The sequence below is a fragment of the Lygodium microphyllum genome, chromosome 4, assembly GCF_053477565.2.
Source record: "Lygodium microphyllum isolate KBCC chromosome 4, Lygodium_microphyllum_v1.1.10, whole genome shotgun sequence".
NCBI classification, from domain to species: domain Eukaryota; kingdom Viridiplantae; phylum Streptophyta; class Polypodiopsida; order Schizaeales; family Lygodiaceae; genus Lygodium; species Lygodium microphyllum.
This window is the reverse complement of record NC_141138.1, coordinates 105,447,957-105,472,198: the sequence shown is the minus strand read 5'-3', so window position 1 is coordinate 105,472,198 and position 24,242 is coordinate 105,447,957. Positions and strand designations below refer to the sequence as shown.

Here is a 24,242-nt window from a genome sequence, read left to right as displayed (position 1 = left end):
AAGTTCTCTCTCTTAGGAGATACCTCAGAAGCCCACATCAGTCATGCACAATGCCAGATGGCCAAGAATGCAGAACTCAGATCTAGTCAGCTTTTGGATGAAATCTGTTGAGAAGAATTGGAATAGAAAGGCTGGACTAGGAATACATCAGCCCTGGCTGGTGGAAAATGGAGTGTGGGCAGCCTCACCTGATGTAGATACAGCAGAAATCTAGATTGATTAAATAAAAGCAATCCCTGAGGTAGCAATCACAGTTAAATGACTTACTCAGGCTGTGTGGAACCCTAGACAACTTTGCCTTGAAAAGCTACTTTCCAGCGTTTGATGAATCGGTTCAGAAATTTTTGGGGCATTTTTAAGCTTTGGTTTTAGAGTTTCCAGTTTTTCATGAATTTTTGATTGTACAGCTGTTCTGAAGAAAGAGGGTTTAGATGATGTCACATCTTTGGAACAAGTGAGCTCGTAGCAACACCTTTTAGTTCACGACTTTTGAATAAGGGATTTCTCTGTGCATAGTGGTCCTTAACACACCACTTCTCCTTTTTTACTCTTTGGACATTGTTTGTGCTTCTAGAAATCACATAACTCACTAGCTTGTGCGGTCTGGCATCACAGATTCCAATACTCCGCTGTTGCATTGTTTTACAGAGTTCATGTACAAAGTATGGATTGATGTGATCAGTATTAGCCTGGGGTTAAGCATAATGTATCTATCTTTTTTTATGGGACTATGATTGGTTATTTAATTGCTCATGGTGGGCCTTACATTCATACATTTTTGTAAGGCATAAAATATTATTTATTTTATGCATCATCATTTATTTTTCAAATCAGTGACTTGTGAACACCATTCCTTCCCTGTTTTGGATGAAATGTTGAATGTGCTGTACTCTTTTGGCTGAAGGTTCCCAAGTTGGCCTCTGCTGCCGAATATTTTTTCAAGTCGGGTGTTGAAGGCAAACGATTTCGACCCATGGTATGGTCTACTCAATTGTCAACAAAGCTTTTTTGGATTGCACCAATTTAAATGTAGTCAAACTAGCACGCCGCAGATCTCAAATATTTTAGCATGAAACACTTGTTTTATTGTGAATGCTAAACAGCTTTGGAGCTTTTCTGAAAGCTGTAAACTAAGAATGCATCTGGTTCTTTTTTTTAACAATGAGATTACATGCATATAGCATGGTACAACGTGATTTTGTGACATAATTATTAAATCTGATTGTCTTTGTTTGGTAAATTTTCCAGGTTTTACTTCTTATGGCATCATCGATGACAATAGTGTTACCAGATATTGGTGTGTGTCAAAGCGCAGTTGAAGAACAACGATTCAGGCAGCAAAGGATTGCAGAAATAACGGAGATGATTCATGTCAGTCACCTTCTTAACTTTCAGCTTTCTTATGGTCTGTTCACATTCCATGTCTTGTTTGTACAAAATGAATGGATTAGCACCTCATTAATGTCAATTTGATTTGCACAGGTGGCTAGTCTACTTCATGATGATGTATTGGATAGTGCAGAAACACGAAGAGGCATTGGATCTCTTAATTTTGTCATGGGGAACAAGGTCCTTTCTTGGAAGTCTTCTCCATCCTACTTGTGTATCCCATCTCCTTTGAGTTATTTCGTGTTTAGAAAGCTTGCTTTGATGAAGGCAAGGGCAATGGAGAGTGTAGCATTAGGGAAACCCAAAGTGGAATTAAAGACTTTGTTTCTTTTGTGATATAAGTGTATGTTTTGTAACACATTAACTATGAGTATTCAATAGTGTGATCACATTGTTGTTTGCAATCTGTGTGCTGTGACCTTACATCTCAATGTTTCATGAAAACTGTATCAAAGTCAAATTGAGGATACTATATACAAAGTGTGCGTTTGAGATAGAAGTTCAAGGGCTTCCACATGCTGTAGTCTTCCTACTGTTCATGAACGCCATTTAGTCTGATGGATATCTTGCAATTTGACTACGTATCTACTCCACCCTTATGTTTCATCAAGAGCAGGTTTGGCAATTGGGTCCCTGGAATAAAAGAACAAATCATAAGCTGGCACAACAGGAGAACCAACTGAACCAAGTGTCTTTTTTCAAAGAACAGAAATCTCTACTAATAAATTAGCAGAGGGGGCCATTAGCATGAACTCAAGGATAATAATTAAGAGGTAACTTAGGATTACAAGGCTCAATCCTCAAACCGAAACAGTAATAGTATAGACTGAAGTCTCTCTCCTCTTGTGCTCTCTTTTCATTTGGGTTTATAGCTGAGAGGAGGGTGTGATTGGACTGTGATCTCAAATGGAAGAGTGGAGAGAAGAGAAAGAACAAAGATAAAATGCAAAAGAAGAGAAGGAATAGTGATCTGAAAACATTTATGCAAGGCTCTCATGATCAACCCTTGCACACTAGAGACGTGCATGAGTGAGGGTGGTGGACTGATGGCAGAAAATCTGAGCAGAAGATCTGACTGAGGAAGACGTGGGAGAGTGATGATGGTTGGAATGATGGATGATGTGGGAGGCATGAACTGGGGCAGCCATAAATAGAGGATGACCAGCAAACAGACCAATCTGCTCATCATGATGTCTGACCAGCTGATCTGGCCAACCTGAGGCTGAAAATGAGGCGCCCCTACTGCCACAAGACATAAGTGGCAAATGCACCCACTAAACAACAGTGTGCAGTGTGAAGAGGCTGGTGGGAGAAATCTGAAACGGAGAACGAACTCTAATCTCCATGTAATGTGCATGAAAGAAGAAAATTAGCACACGAGAATGAATAACAGTCTGAGATAGTGTTAGAGCTCTCAAAGTCATTGCCTGATCTAGATTGAGTCTCAAGATTGAGGCTCACAAATAGGAATGTACACAAAAGAAGACATTGTACAACATGTCTGCTAACAAAGGGAAGAGACTGCCTCACTTAGATCGCTAGGCTTGACTAATGACATCTCTGAATTTGACCTTAAATCCCCTCTATAGTTGCCAAATGGAAAAAACTATGTATCTTCATATACATAATAGAATATGATTCCTGTTACATAGCAAACATAGATTGATGATGATTCATGATGCAAATGAACATTCAACATAACATCAACATTTGCATGCGTTATAGTCCATTGTCCACGACCAATATCAACTTTAAATATAGAAGAAACATAGATGGACAATAACTCAAACAAATTTCTTCCAATCAATACCAATTATTAATAATAATCAGTGTATCAAATAAATTCATGATAAATGTTAATTGAAAAAAATTAAAAATCTTTTTTAAAGGGCTGGGCATTTTATTAAAAGTTTAAAATTGCCATTTCATACATTTATGAACACCCAAGTATGAAGGAGTTTCTTAACTATATGAAATGGGTTGCTTGGCAACTCCCAAGATCTTTGGCTTTGATTTATTGGAAGATCTAGGCTGCCATGGTCCTCCAAGAGCATGTGTAATTGACTCTAATCTCCATAGCAATAGCCTTTTCCAAGACTTCTAGCATGGAAGTATGAGAGTGTGCAACAAAAGAGACAACATGAACATGGAGAGAGAAGGGAAGAGAAAGACTACAATGAAAGAAGAGAACGGAAAGAGAAAATCTGCACTGAACTAAATGAAAGCTGAATACAAAAGAAGACTGATCAGTCCCTGCACGCAACCCAGGGTGTCAATGAGGGAAATTGATCAGGCGGATGATGGAAGGTAGCTCTGGAAGACGGAGAAGAGTCCTTGTATATTGGTGTGTGCTGAAACCTATAAGAATGAATCTATGAATAACCAGCCAACTGACTGGGCCGGCTATAAATAGCAGGAAACGCACAAATCTGGCCAACCTGGTCAAAGTGACCCCAGAAATGCTGGCCGACCTGAAGAAATGATGTTGCCTAATGGATCAGCTGGTCGCCTCATCCCAGCCAGTGTGAACACAGTCCAGATCCATTGAAAAAGAAATACAAAGGCTAGAAACTAAGTAGCCAATGTGAACAGGACTAAAAACTGACTGGAAGAGAAATGCAAGTTCGCTTCCTGTGGTCTGTAGTGTCAATCTCTCTTGTCTCAGCCTGTGCCATCTCACGACATTCTGTCCATAACCTGTTTGCTGCCTGTTCATCATCTGTCCCTGTTGCAATAATAGCCTAAAGGGTCGCATGGTCTGACAGAGCCATTCTCAAGCACCGCCGGCCTGCAAATCGACAGGTAGCCTGCATGTCATTCTGACAGCCTGTTCTTGGATTTCCCCTATTGGTTGACGCTTTTCATGCCTGAAGTCTGACAGGCCGACAACATGTTCTTCAATTGCCACGTCATGTAGCCTGACAACACACATGTCAACAACCTACAACATTAAACACTGACATTTAATGTTAGTTTCAATGTTAATGAGTCTTAATCTGCATTATTCTCAAAAACAAGTCCCTATTGATACGGAAAACACACAAATTAAATTTTTTTCTTAGAAATCTTTAATCTCTCTCTCTCTCTCTCTCTCTCTCTCTACTCTCAGCCTGTGCCATCTCATGACAGCCATAACCTGTCCACTGCCTGCCCATCATCTGTTCCTGTCGCAAAAACTGCCTAAAGGGTCATATGGTTTGATGCAGCCATTCTAAAGACACACAACAGATATGAGTAGAACAAAGATTGCTTTAATTTCAAGCAAACTGATATAAAGATGGCTTTGTCCACCCGTGTGCTTCCACTATGAAGCGTAGATGGCGATCCAGATAGATGATAGGTGAAGAGCTTAAGGGTAGCTGGAAGAACTATGATTGGGTGAAATATAGATTGACAATGGCTTTAGAGGGGTCTTCCTTTTATAGCCCAGGAAGGTAGTCTGATCGGCATGTCTGATCGTATTATGAACATTTCCTAGCTTGCCAAGGAATATTCGAGGGAATATTTCCTTTATTACCGGGTTGGGGGCGTTGCCTCCAGACCCTTGTTAGGGGGGGCTGGTGGCCCCCTGAGATCCCCCAACCAAGGGCCGGTTTCGTGGCCCTAAACCCCAAAATAGAGGTCCTTTATAACTCCCACGCCCCGTAGCTAGATGTATCGTGCCTTGAGTTGCTACCATGATAACTACTCTATCTAACCTAAAGGCTAGATTCACTGAGGTCACCTTTTTGCCATCTGGTCACACAGACCTCATCTGACATATAATAGCTAACACTCCCTCTCAATGTCCACTCGTAGGTGAACTACATTCTCGGTCCAATGCCGAGTCTCTAAAGATGAATTCGAAGGAGATCCTTTGTAAGAACTTTGGTGAAGATATCTGCTCCATTCTCCTCCGTTGGACAGTAGACCAACTCTACTATCCCATCTTTGATCAAGTCACACACATAGTGATACTGGATCTCAATGTGTTTGGTGCGCACATGAAAAACTAAATTTTTGGCAATGGCAATGTAACTATGATTATCACATCTTAGCACTGTTGGATCTTCGTCTTGTATTTCCATATGCCATAGAATTCTCCTTAACCATACCACTTCACATGCAGCAAATCCAACTAAACTGCCTTGTCCTCTCCTTCGGTATAGAAGACAATGCCACATTTGCTTCTTACCGATTCAAGAGAAGATTCCTGAACCTAAAGAGAAACAGTATCCAGAAACTAATTTCTTGGAGTCACTGTCACCTGTCCAATTCGAATCATAGTTCTCTATAACAACACTTTTGGAATTGTATGTGATATTATAGTGAAGAGTTTCCTTTAAGTATATGAGTACTCGTATCCTAGCTTTCCAATGACTTTCTCGTAGATTGTTTGAGAACTTGCTCAAAACACTAGCAGCAAAACTGATATGTGGCCTAGAGTTACACAAGTAAATGAGGTTGCCAACCAACCTCCTGTACCTCCCAATGTCTACTAGTGCTGATGTATCCTCAATGGATAACTTTACATTGATCTCCATAGGTGTAGCTATCTTCTTATACTCAGTTATACCAAATGCTTTTAGGATCTCCCATGCATACTTTTTTTGAGAGATGAAGATCTTGCGAGGCTCTTGACTTCAATTCCCAAACAATAGTGCAATAAGCCTAAGTCTATCATTTCGAACTCAGAGCTCAAAATCTTTTGAGTCTGATGGATCATATCTTCATAGTTACCTATAATAAGAAGTTTATTCACATACAAGACAATCACTATAGACTTTTCACTATCCTTGTAAACATACAAGTTAGCATTTAAGGCACATTTTTTGAAATTCAATCCTAGAAAGAATTTATCTATCCATTGGTACTATGCTCTAGGGGCTTGTTTTAGCCCATATAGTGCATTCTTTAGCTTACAAACTTTGTTCTCAGAATGGGGGGCCTCAAATCTTGGTGGTTGAGCCATGTACTCCTTCTTCTTGAGGTCACCATTCAAGAACTGTGATTTGATATCCATTTGGTAAACTGGCTATTTTTTATGAGCAGCCACTGCAAGTACTATACAAACAGTGGTCATTTTAGTAGTTGGAGCAAATGATTCTTAAAAATTAAATCCTTCAACTTGTGAAAATCCATATGCAACTAATCTAGCTTTATACTTTTCTAAGCTGCCATCAACCTCGTACTTTACCTTCCAGATCCACTTAATGTCCATAATCTTCCTATTTTTTGGCCAATCCATTAGCTCCTAAGTACCATTCTTCATTATGCTATCATACTCAGCTTGCATAGCTACTCTCCATGCTAGATGAGCAAGTGCTTCTTCCAAATTTGCTGACTCCTTTACTTCTCTCATAATCTTAGCCATCAAGGCTATATTAACTATGTGAGCAGAAGTCTTTCTTTGCTTCTCTATTCTTAGAGATCTCCTTGGTCCATTTGCCTTTTCCTCAACTATGGTAGGCATGGGTTTACTGTGATCATAGAGTTACTTCACCCATCATGGCAATGGCTTTTCCAATGACGTGATTGCAGGTTGGTGAACTTTGTCCTCATTATCCAAAGATGATACTTCCTCCTCCTTGAGAGTAGAGATGACTCGTAGGATAGGTTCATAGTGGACTATTTCTTTGCTGGATGATAAAGTGGAAGAACTTATATTCTTCTTCTTTATTGTATGTGGTTGCTCTTTGAACACCACATTACAACTCGCTATGATCTTCTTTGTCTCTTGGTTATACAATTTGCAAGTCTTTTGTTCATCACTATAACCCAAGAAGATACATTTTGTGCTTTTTGGATTTAACTTGTTTTTCTTATTCTTTAAAATATGTGCATAACATTCACATCCAAAAGTTCTAAAATGTGAGACAAATGGTTTCTTACCAAAATAGGCCTCATGAGGAGTTTTTTCCTTAAGAGCCTTTATGTAACTCCGATTGAGAATGCAGACTGTAGTATTAAGAGTTTTTGTCTAAAACTAGTTAGACAATCCTTGCCCTTAAGCATGCACCTTGCCATTTTCACAATAGTGCGATTTCGGTATTCAATAAGGCCATTTTGTTGAGGTGTATGAGGTGCCTTCAATTGACGCTCAATCCCTTTGCTCTTGTAAAAGTCTTTAAACTCCTTTGAGTTGAACTCACCACTACCATATATTTTAAACTTCTTCACACTTTGCCTTGTTTCATTCTCAACAAGTTTTAGCTATTCTTTAAACTTACCAAGAGCTTGAGACTTATCACGAAGGAAGTACGTCCACATCTTCCTATGTAGTTGTCGACGATCAACATAAATTATGAAGATCCTTCCAAGGCTTTTGTGGGCATTTTACTACCCAAGTCAGCATGTACCAACTCTAGAGGAGCCTTCACGTTGTTTTTGCTTTCTTGTGGAAATGCCTTTTTCTGTTGCTTGCCCATTATACAAGCTTCACATGGTTTCTTCATTTTAGTTACTACAGGTAAGTGAGCAACCATACCTTACTTATGCATCTCCTTTAACACTGCAAAACCAATGTGACCAAATCTTTCATGCCAAAGTTTACTCGTTTCCACACCAGCGGTGGCTGTAAGAGCACTTAGCTCATACAGGTGGTTCTTTCTTTCTCCTTTGTCGACAACTTTGTCAGCACTGTTGATAATTTCTGCACTTGTCTTAATGAACCTCACCTCATGGCCAAGATTAGTTATAGAAGCACTTGATAAAAGATTTCTCTTAATCTTTGGAATATACAACACATTTGGAAGATTCTCAAGTTTACTATTTGCAGTAACAAAGGAAATAGTACTTGTGCTCTCAGCAGGTCATTTTGCATCGTTTACAACCATCACAGTGATGGATTCTTGCAAAGGCTTCATAGAACTACATAGACCTTTTTTGTTGGTCATGTGATAGGAGGCACCACTATCCAATACCCATGATGTAGTGTTAGATATTTATTGTGCCAAGGAACACAATTCCTTAATAGTCACCATGAATAACTCCTTGTTGCCATATTCGTGGGCCTTCGCTTTCGAAATCCAAGTGGCTTCTTTGAGAGGGTGCCCTTTCCACTTAGTGAGGTACTCGGGGTAACCTTTTTGTTCCTGGCGCCGAAGGATTGCTTCTACTTTGAAGGGGCCGTTAGAATGAAGCGATGGAATGTGCTGCCCCTATTGGGTGTCGGGGTAAAACTTGCACAAAAGGCATGCATGGAATGGATTGTGAACATAGATGCTTTCTGGTAGGTCTAGCTTGTATGTGACCTTATTCAGGTCCATAGTAGGAGTGGTTGAACTTGGGACTCATATTCTTTGGAAGGGACATATGCTTGGAGTTGATCAAAACCACGTCTCCTTTGTGAAGAGGATTGCCTTGCATTTCTTGTTGGCCTATTCAATCATGCTGATTTTGCTCTTTTCCAAACTCTGCTCAAGGGTTGCATTTCTTTCCCTCCATTTCTTCAAGAAGTCTTCTGCATATTGATCTTCGACTTTGGTAGCTCTTGAGGCTAAGGCTAAGGGTGTGATGACTTCTTTCCCTATGGCTAACTCAAAGGGTGTGCAACCTATTGCTGAATGAATTGAGCTATTGTAGTGGAACTCGAGTACATCAAGATACAAGACCCAATCTTTTTGGTCCACCTTGGAATAGCTTCTGAGATAGTCTTCAATGCCTTGGTTCACTCTTTTTGTTTGCCCATCTCTCTCGGAGTGGAAGAATAATGAGAATCTCAACTATGTTTCTAGAGTCTTAAAGAGTTCCTTCTACATGTCACTCATGAAGCGACCATCTCGATTTGATACAATGGCTAAGGTTAGCCCATATAACTTGAAGACTTGTGTGAAGAAGAGGCGGGCTATCTCCTTGGCATTCAAGGGTGGCTTGGTAGATATAAAGTGGGCTTGTTTGGAAAAATAGTTGACCACTACAAAGATGATGGGATAGCCATGGAATTTAGGGAGTTTCATAATAAAATCCATGCTAATAACGTCCCATGGCCAGCTAGGTACCGACATTGGTTGAAGTAAACCTGTTGGCTTGGAGCGTAGTGCTTTCACTAGTTGGCAAGTGGGGCAAGTGTTGACATAGTTTGCGACTTCCTCCTTCATGTTTGGCAAAAAGAACTGTTTTCGGAGGTCCTCAAGTGTCTTGCTCTATCCCTTATGTCCCCCTAACTTCCCATCATACACTTCATGTAGTATGACTTACTTCAACTCCACACTATTAGGAATGTACAATCTCTTTTCTACAAACAAAATTCCCTCCCCTAGGGTATAGATGCCATGAGGTGTCCTTTCAGCTCTCACCTATTCTATGATCTTGTGCATTTCTTGGTCACGTTCTAAAGCCTCTTTCACTAACTCAAGGAGTTGCTATTGACTACACTCATTGCCTTTAAATTAGCCTTGTGACTTAGTGTATTTTCTATTTTGTTTGTGGAGCCTGGCTTGTGTTTGATCTCCAAGTCAAACTTTGCTAGGAAGTTGAGCCATCTGGCTTGTTTGGCAGACAACTTGGGCTAGGACTGAAAGTATTTGAGTGATATATTGTGTGTGAACACAACTGTGTGTTTGTCTTGTACATAGTACTTCCATTTTCTAAGGCAGTGAATTACTGCTAGCATTTCCTTCTCATGTGTGCTCCCTAGTTTCTGTATCTGTGAACTTCTTGAATTGATAAGCTACGGGGTGCCCATCTTGCATTAACACTCCCCCAATGCCATACTTCGATGTACTGTGGAGATTTCGAAGGGCTTGATAAAGTTTGACACTTTGAGTACGGGGTTTGACTCATATATTCTTTCATGAGCTCAAAAGCAGCTTATTGCTCACTCCCCCATGTGAAATTTCCATCTCCTTTATCTAGATGGGATAGTGGAGTGGTTACCATGCTGTAATTCTTAATGAATCTTCTACAAAACATCGGAACTTCTTCGTTGCAGCTACTTTCTTGGGGTCTACTTTGATGGCTTCCTTGCCTACGATGAATCCTAGGAATTTTAACTCCATTCTAAACTCACATTTTTCGGGTTTGGCATACAGTTTCTGGTGTCTTAGCTTCTCAAAGACTAATCTTAAGTGTTTTTGTTTTCCTCTAAGGTTTTGCTATACACTAGGAGATCATCTATGTAGATAATGATAAATACATTTATCTCTGGCCGGAATACTCCATCCATTAAGCCACAAAAGGTATCGAGCACATTACTCAGTCCAAACCCTAGGATGGGCCACTCGAAGCTTCCATATTAGGTACGAAAAGCTATTTTGGAAGTGCCTTCTTTAGCTATATGGATTTGGTGGTATCCTAACCTAAGATCTATGTGGCTGAAATATTCGGCTCCATGGAGTTTATCTAATAGGTTTTCAACCAAGGGCATGTGATGCTTGTTCTTGATGGTGATCTTATTAAGAGTCCTATAGTCTATATATAATCAGAGCCCCCATCCTTCTTCTTGATAAACAACATTGGGCACTGAAGGGGGATTTGTTGGGTTGGATAAATCCTTGCTCCTCCAATTCATGTAATTGCTTCTTCAACTCCATGAGTTCAGTGTGATTCATGCGGTATGGGTTTCTAGTTGGTGGGATTGCCCTTGGGATTAGCTCAATCTTGTGGTCCACCTCTCTTTTGGGGGGTAGGCCTTTGGGTAGTTCTGCTAGTATTACATTTGCATATTCCTCAAGTATCGCTTCCACTTCTTTGTTGCCAACTTGTGGTTTGGGCTTCTTGGCGACCTCTTGCTCTATAGGTTGGATCATGCATAAATACACCACGTCTCCCTGCTTTATTGATTTCTCCACTTGTTTGGCATTGCAAGTCATGTTGCGGGGCTAAATATTGGTAACTTTCTAAGGTGTTACTTGGACTGGTGCTCTTGGTTTATTAGGTGCCGACTTTGCAATTTGGCACGAGACTCCAAACTTACTCTCCTTCATTTGCACTTTGATTGATGTCTTGCTTGGGAGTTGTGTTCTTTCATATGGTACTCTTACACTCTCTCCTTGCATATCCAGTAGCATTTCATTAACTCCTTTTTCAAACATTGCAATGATATATTTGTCATAGAACTCCAGGCCCAAAATGACTTCAAAGTTGTCTATGGGTATGACTAGAAAGTTGAGCTTGGCCTTCCATTTACCTGCTTCCACTTGCACTGCAAAGACTTGCTTGATCTCCTTTGCTTGACCTTTGTTAATCCTTTTGGGGTCTTAGATAGTTTGAGTCTATGTTTTGTTGCACAATCTGGTGTGATAAAATTGTTAGTGGCTCTTGTGTCTATCACGATTGCTTGATTCCCTTCACTCACTCTTCCCTTGAGGTATAAGTGTTGTATTGTTGCTACCCGAGCCACCATGCATTGGGACGTGCACTAACTGTTCCGACTCTTGGGTGGTCTAGGCTCTCTTCACTTCCATTGGGGATTTCCTGGATGCATGAGGGTCATGGCTCCTCTTCTCCATAAGCACTTGTGACTATGACCCTAGATCCACTTGTTGGGATGGTTTTCCATGGGGCATCCATTTTGATAGTGGGGTTCCTTGCACTTGAAACATCTAACCTTTGTGGTTAAGGCTTGGGGTCTCCACCATGATGTATTTGATTGTGCAAACCCATAAAATGCACTAGGGCTTGGTGTGTAGTGATTGTTTCCCCACTATCCAATTGCTCCTCTTGGTAACAAGGCTATTTGCGATGTGGTTGGGGTTATTCTTGAGATTTGGCCTCCAACCTCTGAAATGGAGCCTCTTAGGGGATTGGCAGCTATATTGGATGTCTCATTCCCTTTAGTCTTCACAATGCCATTCTTTTCATCTGCCTTCATTTGCCTTCTTAACACAACAATATGCAATTGCATGTCCTTTTTTCTTGCAGTAGAAACACTCTCCTTGAAACTTTTTCTTACCACCCTTCTTCTTTTTGTCACCGTTGGTAGAGGAACCACCTTTGTCTTTTGCATTGGTAGAGAATGCAACATCTCCACCACTGCTACCTTCTCGGGCTTTATGCCGCAACTCTTTCTTTATTAGTAGTGCACAAAATTTCTCAAACGTCAAAGCTTGGATCTCACCTGAGTATTTAAGACAGTTACCGATGCATCAAACTTTGATGTCAAATCCGAAGATACCTTTGAGCTAGCTCCTCACTAGTACCATACTTAGGGAGATGTCTTGCAGGAGGTAACCGTCAGTAGAACTTCTTTAGAAATGCATCAAAGAAGAGCAAAATAGGCATGTGCATCATCTGTATCCCATGTAAGTACAACTTCCTCATGGTTGTCCTCATGAAAATCTTTAGGAAGTGGAAAAGGGCACTGAGGATGGAGAATAGCTCCACAAATAATGTACCATAACCACTTCTACACAAACCAAGCTTTCATGATAGCACTTCATGTTAGATAGTCAGGTCCATATAACTTATCATTTGTAGAAGTGCATGGAGGAGCCATATGGAGAGGATAAGAAGAGAAGACAGAGAGAAGGCAGCCAACCAAACAGTATAGATTGCACAAAATATAGTGCACACACAATATTTATAGGCTGATCACAAAAACACAAAGCTGTTAGCACCAAAATCTGCAAGAAAACAATCAGAAGATGTTGCCAATAGTGGAGAAGTGTCAAAGGCTGAAAACACAGAAAATTTGGGTTAAACACAATAGGTGACAGCAATACAGGAGCCGTCAGATGCTGCCAGAGGGTTGCAGCCTGAAAATACATATCCTGGGAGGGCTGACGTGAGCTGATACTGCAGTAAATGCAGCAAACACAGAAGAATCAGAGGGAAATTTGCACGGTGGACAGCAGCAACCAGTCGCTTGATCAACAAATGAAGGAGAAAGCTTGAAATTAGTAGAGAAATCATAGCAGGGACCTAGATCTTGCAATTTGATACCATCTCAAAAGTGGATGCAACAATGGAAGTGTATACAAGTGTTGGAATAGACCGTTGAACACAAGACATCAAAAAAAGAAGAACACTGTAAAGGAAGAGAACTCAGAGATGTGGTTGGGAATGGAATCCATATACCAAACATGAGACAATTGCGTACAACAGTAAGTCACTGGTTGTGTGGTAAAGCCACACAAATAAATCACAATAAAATGCCTAAAATAAGGACAAGTGTGCCCAGCCCTAATTGGCATGCACTGACTTACACATGAACTAACAATGTTGCTAACCCAAAGAATTTGCAAGCATACTAGAAAATTTGCATTTTGGTGTCAAGCTGCCCAAACGGAGGGTAAATCAGCTACATCTTGCAAAAGGAAGTTGTAGTTGCCCTACACACTATGTAAAAGGCCCTTCTTTGCGATACATCTGCTCCAAACAGCAAGCTGAGTGTGGTCTTCTCTTCCCAGAATCTTCAAGTCCTCACATTGGCGATGATACCATGTGACAGCAAAAGAAGAAACATGAACATGGAGAGAGAAGAGACAAGGAAGACTGCAATGAAAGAATAGGATGGAAGGAGAAAACCTGCACTTAACTAAATGAAAGCTGAAACAAAAGAAGACTGATCAGTCCTTGCCTGTAGCCCAAGGTGTCAGTAAGGGCTCTGGATCAGGCTGATGATGGTAGGCAGCACCTGAAGACAAAGAAGAGTCCTTGTACACTGGCGTGTGCTAAAACCTGCAAGAATGAATTTGTGAATAATCAGCCATCTGATTGGGCTTGCTATAAATAGCGGAAAATGCCCAAATCTGGCCGACCTGGTCAAACTGGCCCCAAAAATACTGACCAACCTGAATAAAATAATCAAGAAAATGCTGTTGCCTACTGGATTGGCTGATCGCCTCGTCTTGGCTAGTGTGAATGTAGTCCAGGTCCATTGAAAAAGAAATGCAGAGGCTGGAAACTAAGCAGCCAGTGTGAACACATTGAAAACTGATTCGAAAAAAAAATGCATGCTCGAGAAAGAGCTACCTTCTCTGCCAAAACACAAGACTAAATGTCAGAGCTCCTAATGTCCCTGTCTGACTCAGATTGAGGCTCACAAGTAGGAGATGACTATGCTACACACTCATGACTGCTAATAAGAAGAGATCCCAAACAATAAGCTTCACCAATATGGCCTTGCTTTGGCAATCTGGGTCAATGATCTGCAAGTCATCTCTAGATTTAAGGTGAATGATGGCATCCCAAGCTACCTTTCCCTTGGTTGGGCTCCCATCTCCTCTCGACCAAATAAAGTTCTTGATGAGGGGCTTCACTTGGCCAATACGGTTTTATGTGTGCCATATGTTCTATACAAATTAAGCACAATTTAGCCATCATTTTTAGGGCTTCATGTAAGCAAGCTTTAATCTTCTTAGGTATGGTGAATATCAATTACTCTAGGATTGTAATGTTATTGAACTATGATTTTAGACTGATATTAAGCAAATATGGTGCTCCTAGGAGGGTTATCCTAGCAACTTGCATAGTCTGTAGGACTAAGTGAATTTACCTTTTTGTTTTTGAGATGTGCCTTACCATGGAAATGCAAAATGTGTCTGCTTTTGATTGCAGCATGTTGCTTCAGTGCCATTTCTCATAAGTGAATGCATGAAGCTCTTTTTAAGTAAGATTGCCTGCTGATGAAGTTTGTACCTTGAAAGCTTTTTAAATTAGCACCGGCATATCTCTTGTTGCTTTCGTACATTGTCATTCACCTGATTTGTGAATGATTTTTGTAAATTGTGGCCTACACTGGTGCGATCAATTTGAATGACTGTTTATAGTAGTACTGAACAGTTTGCTGTTATCCAGCCTGTTGGAACTTATGTAAAACATGAATAAAGTGTCACTTTTGGTGGCAATGTGATTGACTATTTGAAGGAATGCTCACTGAGGTTGTAAGTTAATGCACTCTTGTTACTCTTTTCAGCTGTGTTGACCTGCTTTGTGAATGATTTTGTTAATCGTGTGGCTTATTCCCACTTGACCTATTTGAATCACTGTTTGTAATAGTATCAAACACTTTGCTGTATTGGCCCATTGATAAAATGTGAATCATATCACCCGTGATGGCAGTGTATGGACTATTTGAAGGAACCATACTAATGTTTATGCACTGAAAATGCTTGATTGCTGTGCAGTCTCCTGACCTGTGGCTTTTGTGCCAGCTTGCAGTGTTGGCAGGAGACTTTCTCTTATCCAGAGCATCAGTGGCACTTGCATCTCTAAAAAATACAGAGGTAATTCTTGAGTGGCTAGTCAATCAATAATAAGTGAGTATGCAGTGAACAGAGTTTAGGGGTGACATTTTGTGATATGGTTGATACACATGCTATTCCAGAGAGTCTCAATGAACCTTTAATATTATTTATCACACTTTCATGCCACCGTTTCTAACGAAAAGGATCAGGATGTTCTGAGACTGATGCTGATCTGTAAAGATACTCCGCTCATTTCTTTTGACAGCTACATTCCTCATTGCAAGTGTTTTTGTACAATTTTCAGTCTAAGTAAACAAGTGAGAAAAGAAGCTTATATCAGGTAGCACTTGGTTGACATGTGTATGTAGGTAACTGCCATGGAAAAGAGACTAATTTATGGCAAGAGAAACATGATCAAATGACATACAAACTTCTTTGTTTTTCCAGATTGTCAAATCCTTAAGGGCTTAGATACTCAATTTCTCGAGTGTATAAGAGGCGTGTATGTAAATCAATGAAATGTTCTTTAACTATGTAATGTGGCAATGCACTCTGCAGATTCTTTATCCATGCTTGCAATATAGATGTCTAAGTTTTGCATGATGTTCACTGAATGCTGATCATTCTGTGTTAAAGGCCATAACATTCAAGACCATAAAGCATCCATCAGTGTTGAGACAAGCTTTCTGGCCACTAGAGCAAAGGGGCCAGTAGAAAGGGGCAGGAGTGTTCTTTGTGAGTCTAAAGGGGCCAGTAGAAAGATGCCCCTCCAATATGAAAGTGGGTGCAAGTCCAATTTTTAAGGATCTCTGTATGCTCTAAGCCTGAATAATATAATAATGTGAAGCATAATTACCTCTGCAATGCGTACAGATGATTTACATATTGGTGTTTGCAGATTCAATGACACATTGTTTTCTTTTTGCAATTAAGAAAAATGAATTAAACCATATTATCAACGTCTGAAAACCTAAATTTCCTTGTTTCTTGGCTTCAAGTAGAAAAAAAGACAATTTTGTGAATTTCGTGTCGATTTTTCCTTCCATTTTTTGGGTGGTGGGGATTCTGTAGGTTGTGGAACTGCTATCCAAAGTATTGGAACATCTTGTTACAGGAGAAATTATGCAAATGACTTCTAGCACTGAAAAAGTATGCAGGTAAGCCTCTTAGAAACTGGTAGTTACGTAGGGCTATTCACGGAGAGAAAATTGGGATACCTGTTGTTGACTGTGGAGACTAGGATTGAAGTATTTCTGCTGAATGGTTGCTTCCTGTTTATCGTTCCATTTTCTGGGATCTTTTTGATGGGAGGATGCCTATTATTGTACAGAAAAATCTTCACAATGTATATTTTATAATGGAGCTATTATGGCTTGTAGATAGGTATTGGTGTATATGTTCTTTGAAAGCATCTCAATGTATTCTGAGTTATCAGAATTGCTATCTGACAGTTTTTTGTTATCTTTAACAGCATGGAGTACTACTTGGAAAAGACGTTTTATAAAACTGCATCTCTTATGGCAAATAGTTGCAAAGCGATTGCTCTTCTTGCTGGGCAGTCAGGAGCAGTTGCTACATATGCTTATGATTATGGTCGGCATCTGGTAATCATGAATTCTCCCTGTCTTTACAAACAATGTGATGAATCTGAGCATTCTCAATAGCTGAAGACTGTGCCGTAATCTAGCAATAAATGTTCAGACTCTATATCTTAGGCCAACCATTGCATACGTAGCATGCCAAATTGGGCTAAAGAATGTTTCTTGCAAGGTAGGAAGAGTTTATGATCCTCACCTCTCTAGGTAGGAAGAATAAGTCCAGCCAAGCTAGATTGGGTGGAGTAGCAGAGGACTGTGCAGTCACTTTCTGGGTGAGGAGCACTTTTCTGTCTTTTTTACCTGAAATTCTGGTTCTGTTGTAGGCTTGATCATGCCAATCTCATTGACTTTTAATCAGTGTAATAGGTTCGGTATGTTTTGTACGTATGTAATGAAGTTAATGTACCTAATCATTAATGTTTCAGTATGTGGCAGCTTTTGGGGGTTTCTCCAAACTTTGATAATTTTCCCAGATGTTGACATTTTGCCTTGACTTACCCTCAATGTTGGCCATTTTTTCCAACATTAATATTTTCTTCAAACTTGGGGAAATTTTGATTTATGCATATGCTTTCCAATTTTTAATATTTTGGGTAGCTAACATACTGATCATATTTGACCTGACCTAAAGTATAATTTGCAAACTCAAAACATCCCTTAATTGTATTTTGCTGGAGTATGTCTCCGTGGTGCAGTTTATTGTCTTTATGCTTTTTGATTGTAGTTTATTCTTTACTAGGAGGAAATAGCACAATCTCTAAAGATGATCTCTAAAGGTGCAAATCGTTCCCACATGCACATATGATCGTTATTCTCTATCATTAGGTTGCAAAGTCCTTTGTTCAAGGGCTTAATGACCTTTCTGACTTTCCAAACCAGAGAAAAATGTTTTGCCTGCAAAAAGAAACCGAATCATTACTGACATTAAATGATATAACAGTAACTGAAAATGATTATATTTAATTAGTTCAAGTCACATGGTCTCTGAGTTTGTGCACACAGCAACCTGATTGGAGATCTCATACAATCATTTCACCCTGGTTCCTTGTGGACCATCATATTGGATCTGACATAACTTCAGAACAGCAGCTGGCTCCCCCCTCATTGAGCATTAGGAAGATTCTTGTTATTGGGGCACAACCAGTCTACTTCTAGCAGGGATCATGGTGGTGGCTAAGCAGGTTTTACTAGCTATTATGTGGTACACTAGCTCTTGTGCATGTGCACTCTCAATTTAAGGCAAGGGAAGCATATCCTTGGACCCTTATTTTTGTTGAAGTGCCTAGGAATGGTATGCTTTGATACCATGTCAAGAAATGGTATGGTTTGCGGGGAGAAACACTGAGACAAAGAAACTCAGATACATTGGAGAAGAAGATGAATGAAGAATGATGAACACTGAATCATACTGAATGAATCATGCTGATACAAGGGTGCAAAGCTTGGAGACAACAGCATTATCCTGGCTGATCAGGCGACAGCACCTGGAAGGAACCTGCACTGTGAAGGGAGCAAAACACACTCCTTCGAGTGGGGTGTCGATGATGAGGAAAGGAGCTGCTATATGGAGGGAGTGTGACACAGTCCTCTGGGCAGTGGAATAGCAGAGTAGACACTACAAGATGAAGGACAGAAGTAGAGGGAGCGAAACATATTCCTCAAGGGTTGTTAGAGATGAAGGATATGCCGAAATCTCTTCAGGATGATGGTTGCCGCCAAGGCAACTGCTGGGCAGCCCTTTAGTAGTGAAGAAAACACAAAAACGTAGATATTTGATGTAGGGCTGATAAAAAAGGTGTAACTTGCTGTAGATGGCATGAATCTGCTGCAAAGCAACCTTCATAAGTTGCTGATGGTTGGGAACTGCCATGTGCGTGCTGGGGTGGCAGCAAGAGCTGGAAACACACATTAACGATGAAGATGATCTATTGTACTAGTCCAGGCAGGAGCAACAATGGAAATGATGAACAGGTTGCCAGGCACATGAGTCATTGAATTGTTCAAGTTTTCTGCGTAAGCAAGTAAACCCATAGCTTTCTAGAGTGATCATCAATAAAAGACGCAAAATAACGGGAACCACTATGAGTTTTTTTGGGCATGGTGCATACATCAGAATGGACTAATCCAAAATACATGCCTTTCTAGAGGCTCCATGAGAGTATGAACTCTTTACATGTTTCCCAAAGGTGACTTGCCATACAATGCATTTGGATTTATTGCCCCAGAGCTGAAGAGGTGTAGAGCTTGTTTTTAGAAAGAGGGATGGGATTGTGAGTATTGTTGCTGTGCTTTGTGAAACTCCTCCTTATTACCACACCTAGAGATACCATTGAAATTGGCAGCACAGTAGATCTTTGTAAAACTTTAGTTCTATGTTTCTGCCCCAGCTCCACGGAACTGCAGTTGGAAGCTTATCTCAAATGTATGTGGTCCCTCTACTGCTGAAATTTAAATGTGTTTGCATTGCATCCTTTTTCATCATCCCAGTACTGAGCCATCCAGTGCCTGATTGATTGGATCTAGGAGCCCAAGTAGTTTATGCTCAAGTTTAACATAGAGCATCCTTTATTTGCAGGGAATGGCATTTCAGCTTGTAGATGATATGCTCGATTTTACTGGAACCACGGCATCTCTTGGCAAAGGTGCCCTTTCAGATATTCGACAAGTAAAGAAGACTTACTTTCTCTTCACTCTTATGTGCATGTTTGGTTTGCTTTTTTGTTTTGTTCAGCTTGTTATATGTCATGTAAGGAGTAGAATAACAAGGAAGTTTTACTTTGTTGTACAAAATCAAAGCTACGTCGGTCCTTCACAAGTTACTACCATTCAGGGTCTAGATTGAACTGGGCATTTCTGAAGCTTGAACGAGATATTCCCATTGAAGGACTCAGTGCAAAATGTTGGTTCTGCAGGGAATTGTGACAGCCCCATTGCTTTTTGCTTTGGAGCAGCAGCCACAGCTATATGAGTTGATTAGTCGCAAATTCAAGAACACAGGGGATGTTGACCTGGTAAGATCCTGTTTATTTGTTTGGTATTTCAGTCATTAGACAGTGCTTGAGAAATGACCTAGATAGTATTTGAGAGGGATCTTTCCCAATTCAAAATTTCGTTGGCTGTTCTAAGTGATTCATTTGTCATTGCAAGGAGGATTCTATGACTTAGTGGAGCTAAAGTTTTTCAAGTGCAGATTTTGGTGTAATCTGTGAAAACTTTATTTTTACTAGGCTGTAGAGTTGCTGAAACAAAGTGATGGCATTGAGAGGACACGCAAACTAGCCTCTGATCATGCGACACAGGCAGCTGCAGCAATCAATGCTTTGCCAGCATGTCACTCAGAACGAGCAAACAAGTGCAGAAAGGCACTAGTTGATATCACAGAGCAAGTGGTCACACGGACAAAGTGATAGTGATTTGCTATGTCTCTTAGCAAAGGGCTGCATATTTTTTGTGTATAATTGGTAAAGTGTTGAAAGGCTCGAGGCAATGCTAGACTTAAGTAAACAAAGAGTTGTATGCCCATAAGATACTTTGATGCTTGGAACTAGCCAAGCATGGAGTTTGGGGATATAGGCATGTTTATCATGATTGCAAAGGCAATTAAAGACGAACAGGAGTCCACTGCTTTGTAGACTGGCTGGAATGAGGAGTTATTCACAGGAACATTGCTCATCATTGAGAGTTCGATTAAGAAATTTCTAGTTGCAGTTCATACAGGCAGTATTAAGCAACTTACAGCAAACCTTGCCCTAAAGCTCCCAGCATGGTATCCAATTGTACTACCTACTGGTCACTGTGGTTTACTGGTTTGCTGCTCAAATATCATTTGGGGCGGTGTGGAAGCTTTTAGATTTCTGTTGTATTTTGACGGTGAGAATTCTAAGATTCTCTAATAATTATGGTGTTGTATGAACTTCTGAATTCCAATTGTTATTTTTGGAAGTCTGAATTTTTTGGACCTACACATCTCTGAACTGATTAGCTGTTTGAATGTTGGCAGCACCTTGTGCAAGATATTAGGAGTCAGTAAGATTGGTTGAAATAGTGTGTGGATTGATTGTTCAGGTTAAATTTTTTTAATTCCTTCCCAGCTCCTAATTGTAATCTTTGAACAATCTTTCAGTTTGAGATTCCTAGTTCAACATAGTTAAACCAACCATGAGTTTAACATAGTTAGCCTAGAATGAATTTCTGAAAGCTTGATAGGCTGTAATGCCACATGTCAAGCTAAAACAAAACCCGAAAATTCACAAAAAGTTATCAGTTTAAAAAAGTCATAAAGAAATACCAAAACCAGTGTTTAGCCAGAAAACGCACCAAGATGTTTTCAACATTGTCATCTCATTCTAACCGAAAACACAGACGTGCACGCGTGTGTAGAGAGAGAGAGATTTTTGGTTTCTCGAAAAAAAGAGGGATGGAAGCGGGGAGGGAGGGCAAATAGACTTATGGGAAGTCAATGTATGACAAGGCCATGTCAAATACCATGCAAACACAAAAAAGAAACAATGTCTAGTTGAAGGCATCCTACATAGTACAATCTTGATGGGAAATAAAAAATCTATCACTAGCTTCATTCAATGGATATGGCCGAGTGTAATAAATTAAACAGCAAGAGGATTCCCATATCTACTTAAACCAAATCTAGCCTCTAAGATTGTTCGATGTGCCAAGATTTGATCAATCTATGCTTCATAGGGCCATGGTGACTTTCTTCCATGTAGTTTGGCTCTTCTAGTTGTCTTGATGTGTATTATACAAGCCCTTGTTAAAAAGAGAGTGATATGGAAGGGGGGTATGGCATGATGGAGGAAGCATGCAATTTGTTGTTGCTAGGATGTATGGCTCTGTGTATGTAGTAGCCTCTATTTGTCTTGCAATTCTAGAAGGAAAAAAAGATGGTGTCTTTGGTCATGGTAGTTTATCACTTTACGAGTGGCCCAACGTTAAGCAAAATTATCCCTTGGTAAAGCGATCATCAACAAGTGTAATGCACATTTGCTTCTACATCTCTATTGCAAAGCTTGACTATCCTATTTTCATTGGTCAACAGTTCTCATGGAATAGGATATATGCACATCTATGTAATATGGTTGTTTGACAAAGTTATTGTAAGGAAATGATCTATATAATGTTGTGTTTTAGGGGTAGGGAATTCAATTGAATATTTGAAGTATGCATCTATATTAGATTGTCTCAAAACTCTCTCTCCTCTTGAGTTTTGAAGCTTTCATCATGTTGTAAAGGTATGGAGTATGAGTATGCATCTATATAAGATTGTGTCCAATGGAACCTCCACTAGCATAGGGAGTCTGAGATGCAGAGTGTGCAAGTTTCTAGCAATATTCAATGCCTCATGAGAAGGGATAAAGAGAGGAGGGGTTGTTGGCTCTATTTTGATTATCTAATGTGGCAATGTTTACCATGAATCATCTTGGAGATCGCAAGCATATGAGGTCTCTCCATTTGTTGTGAATCATAAGTGACAAAGTTAGAATCCCATGCAAATGCTAGTTGGAGTGATTAATGTATCGTCATTTTTTAATATGGCCCTTTTTTAAAAGTTTTTGGCGATATTGTTGCTCTATTATGTGCAAGTGAAATACATCATTGTGTAAGTCTATCCTATGATAACTCATGGAAAGTCTTCCATTTCTAGTAAGAGCAAGTCTTTACATAAGAGCGAGTCACCTTTGGTTGATCACTCTATGTAATCTCTCTTAGGGACTTGCTTGGATGTATGGAAAATGATGGTTTTGATTTTGCGTCAAAATAGTGCGTGGAATTTGTCCGGTGTAACCATGTGGCAATGTAATCCCTTGTGTGAGTTAGATACAAGATAATTATACCATCAACCTAAAGTAGTGGCCATGACTCTAAACACTCATGCATCAATGCCATTTTCTCTATCTAGGCACTCCAAGAATTTCATCAATATGTTGGCTAAAAAGTGTGAGTGGTAACATTGATTCTACCTCTCAGTGCTTTATATCTCATGACAAACCTCTTGGGTGGATCTAACTCACGCACTACTCTCATATAGTACAATGATTCCCCATAACATCTTTTATCATATATCGAGCACTTATTGTCTCTCTCGAGAAGTCTATGCCATGGCATTATGTCAAAGATTTTCCAGAAATCCAAAAAGCAACAACAATAAAGTATGTGTCCTCGTGCCTTTCTCACTTAATCAAACTCAAGTTGCACATATGGTAAAAATTAGTATAAAAACCAAGTCGATCAAAGGGGCTCAAAGAGCTTTTCACTTTGTTAAGTTGTCAACTCTAAGTGTTGATCCATATAGCTTGCCAGAGATATGCCCAACGATGATAACCTTTGATTCCTTGGATCCATGGGTCATTAGATTTATGAATAGTAGTGAATATCTTTTTGTACCATACTAACAATGAATAGTGTTGAATTTGTGCATCTAGGATCACATTGGGCTTGTTTTGGGACTCGGTAAAGGGATTCTTTGTAGGCATGCCAATGGTAGGATCAATGGAATGAGGGGATGGGGCCATGATCTTTGCTCCTAATCATAGCGTGCAACAACCCAAGTGTCTGCAAACATTTTACGAACGGGATCCCCCTTGAAATCAAACATTATGCAATGTTTGCTAATTATCCTTGCAATTGTAGTCATGCACCAATAGGGCTTTATCAAGCCTTAGATACTATGTGGTCTTGTTAGAGAGTGCTATATGGTTTGTTGAGGCAAAACCAAGACTCAACACAAATGAGGCATGGGTGGACCTATTATTCCTTCCTAAGCTTCTACGCCCTTTCCTGGTCTCTACACCTCAATTGAGATGCTACTTATTTATTCTCACTCTCAATATCAAGTAAGCATGGTTTCCTTATCTCCAAGCAAGCAACAAGCTAGGTTAACCTCAAATGAGACACTAAATGCTTACCAAATCCATCTTTCTCTACATTGTACATCAAATGGCAGAAGGAGTAGATTCGATGCTCCTTGATCTTATGGAGTCTCCCATGGCTTCAAGCTCCAAGCTTCAAACTCTCTAACTCGAAGCTTCGATGGCTTCAAGCTCTAATTTCTCACAATCAAGAAGAGAATAAGAGGATGAGGAGAGAATCTCTACTTCTTTCACAATTCAAGATCCCTCCCTTACACACTCTC

The 24,242-nt window shown here is 40.0% G+C and overlaps 1 protein-coding gene across 1 annotated transcript in view; it reads left to right on the top strand.

Moving 5' to 3' along the window:
• GPS1 (geranyl diphosphate synthase 1) overlaps positions 1-21,086 on the top strand; it is a 45,992-nt gene extending 24,906 nt beyond the window's left edge. The window contains exons 5-13 of the mRNA XM_087676368.1: positions 905-976; positions 1,249-1,371; positions 1,483-1,569; positions 15,465-15,536; positions 16,569-16,654; positions 16,969-17,101; positions 19,671-19,760; positions 20,008-20,106; positions 20,323-21,086. Of these exons, the coding sequence (XP_087532494.1) occupies positions 905-976; positions 1,249-1,371; positions 1,483-1,569; positions 15,465-15,536; positions 16,569-16,654; positions 16,969-17,101; positions 19,671-19,760; positions 20,008-20,106; positions 20,323-20,502 (942 nt within the window). The 3' untranslated portion in view covers positions 20,503-21,086. The remainder of the gene's footprint in view (positions 1-904; positions 977-1,248; positions 1,372-1,482; positions 1,570-15,464; positions 15,537-16,568; positions 16,655-16,968; positions 17,102-19,670; positions 19,761-20,007; positions 20,107-20,322) is intronic.
• Positions 21,087-24,242: the final 3,156 nt, after the last annotated feature.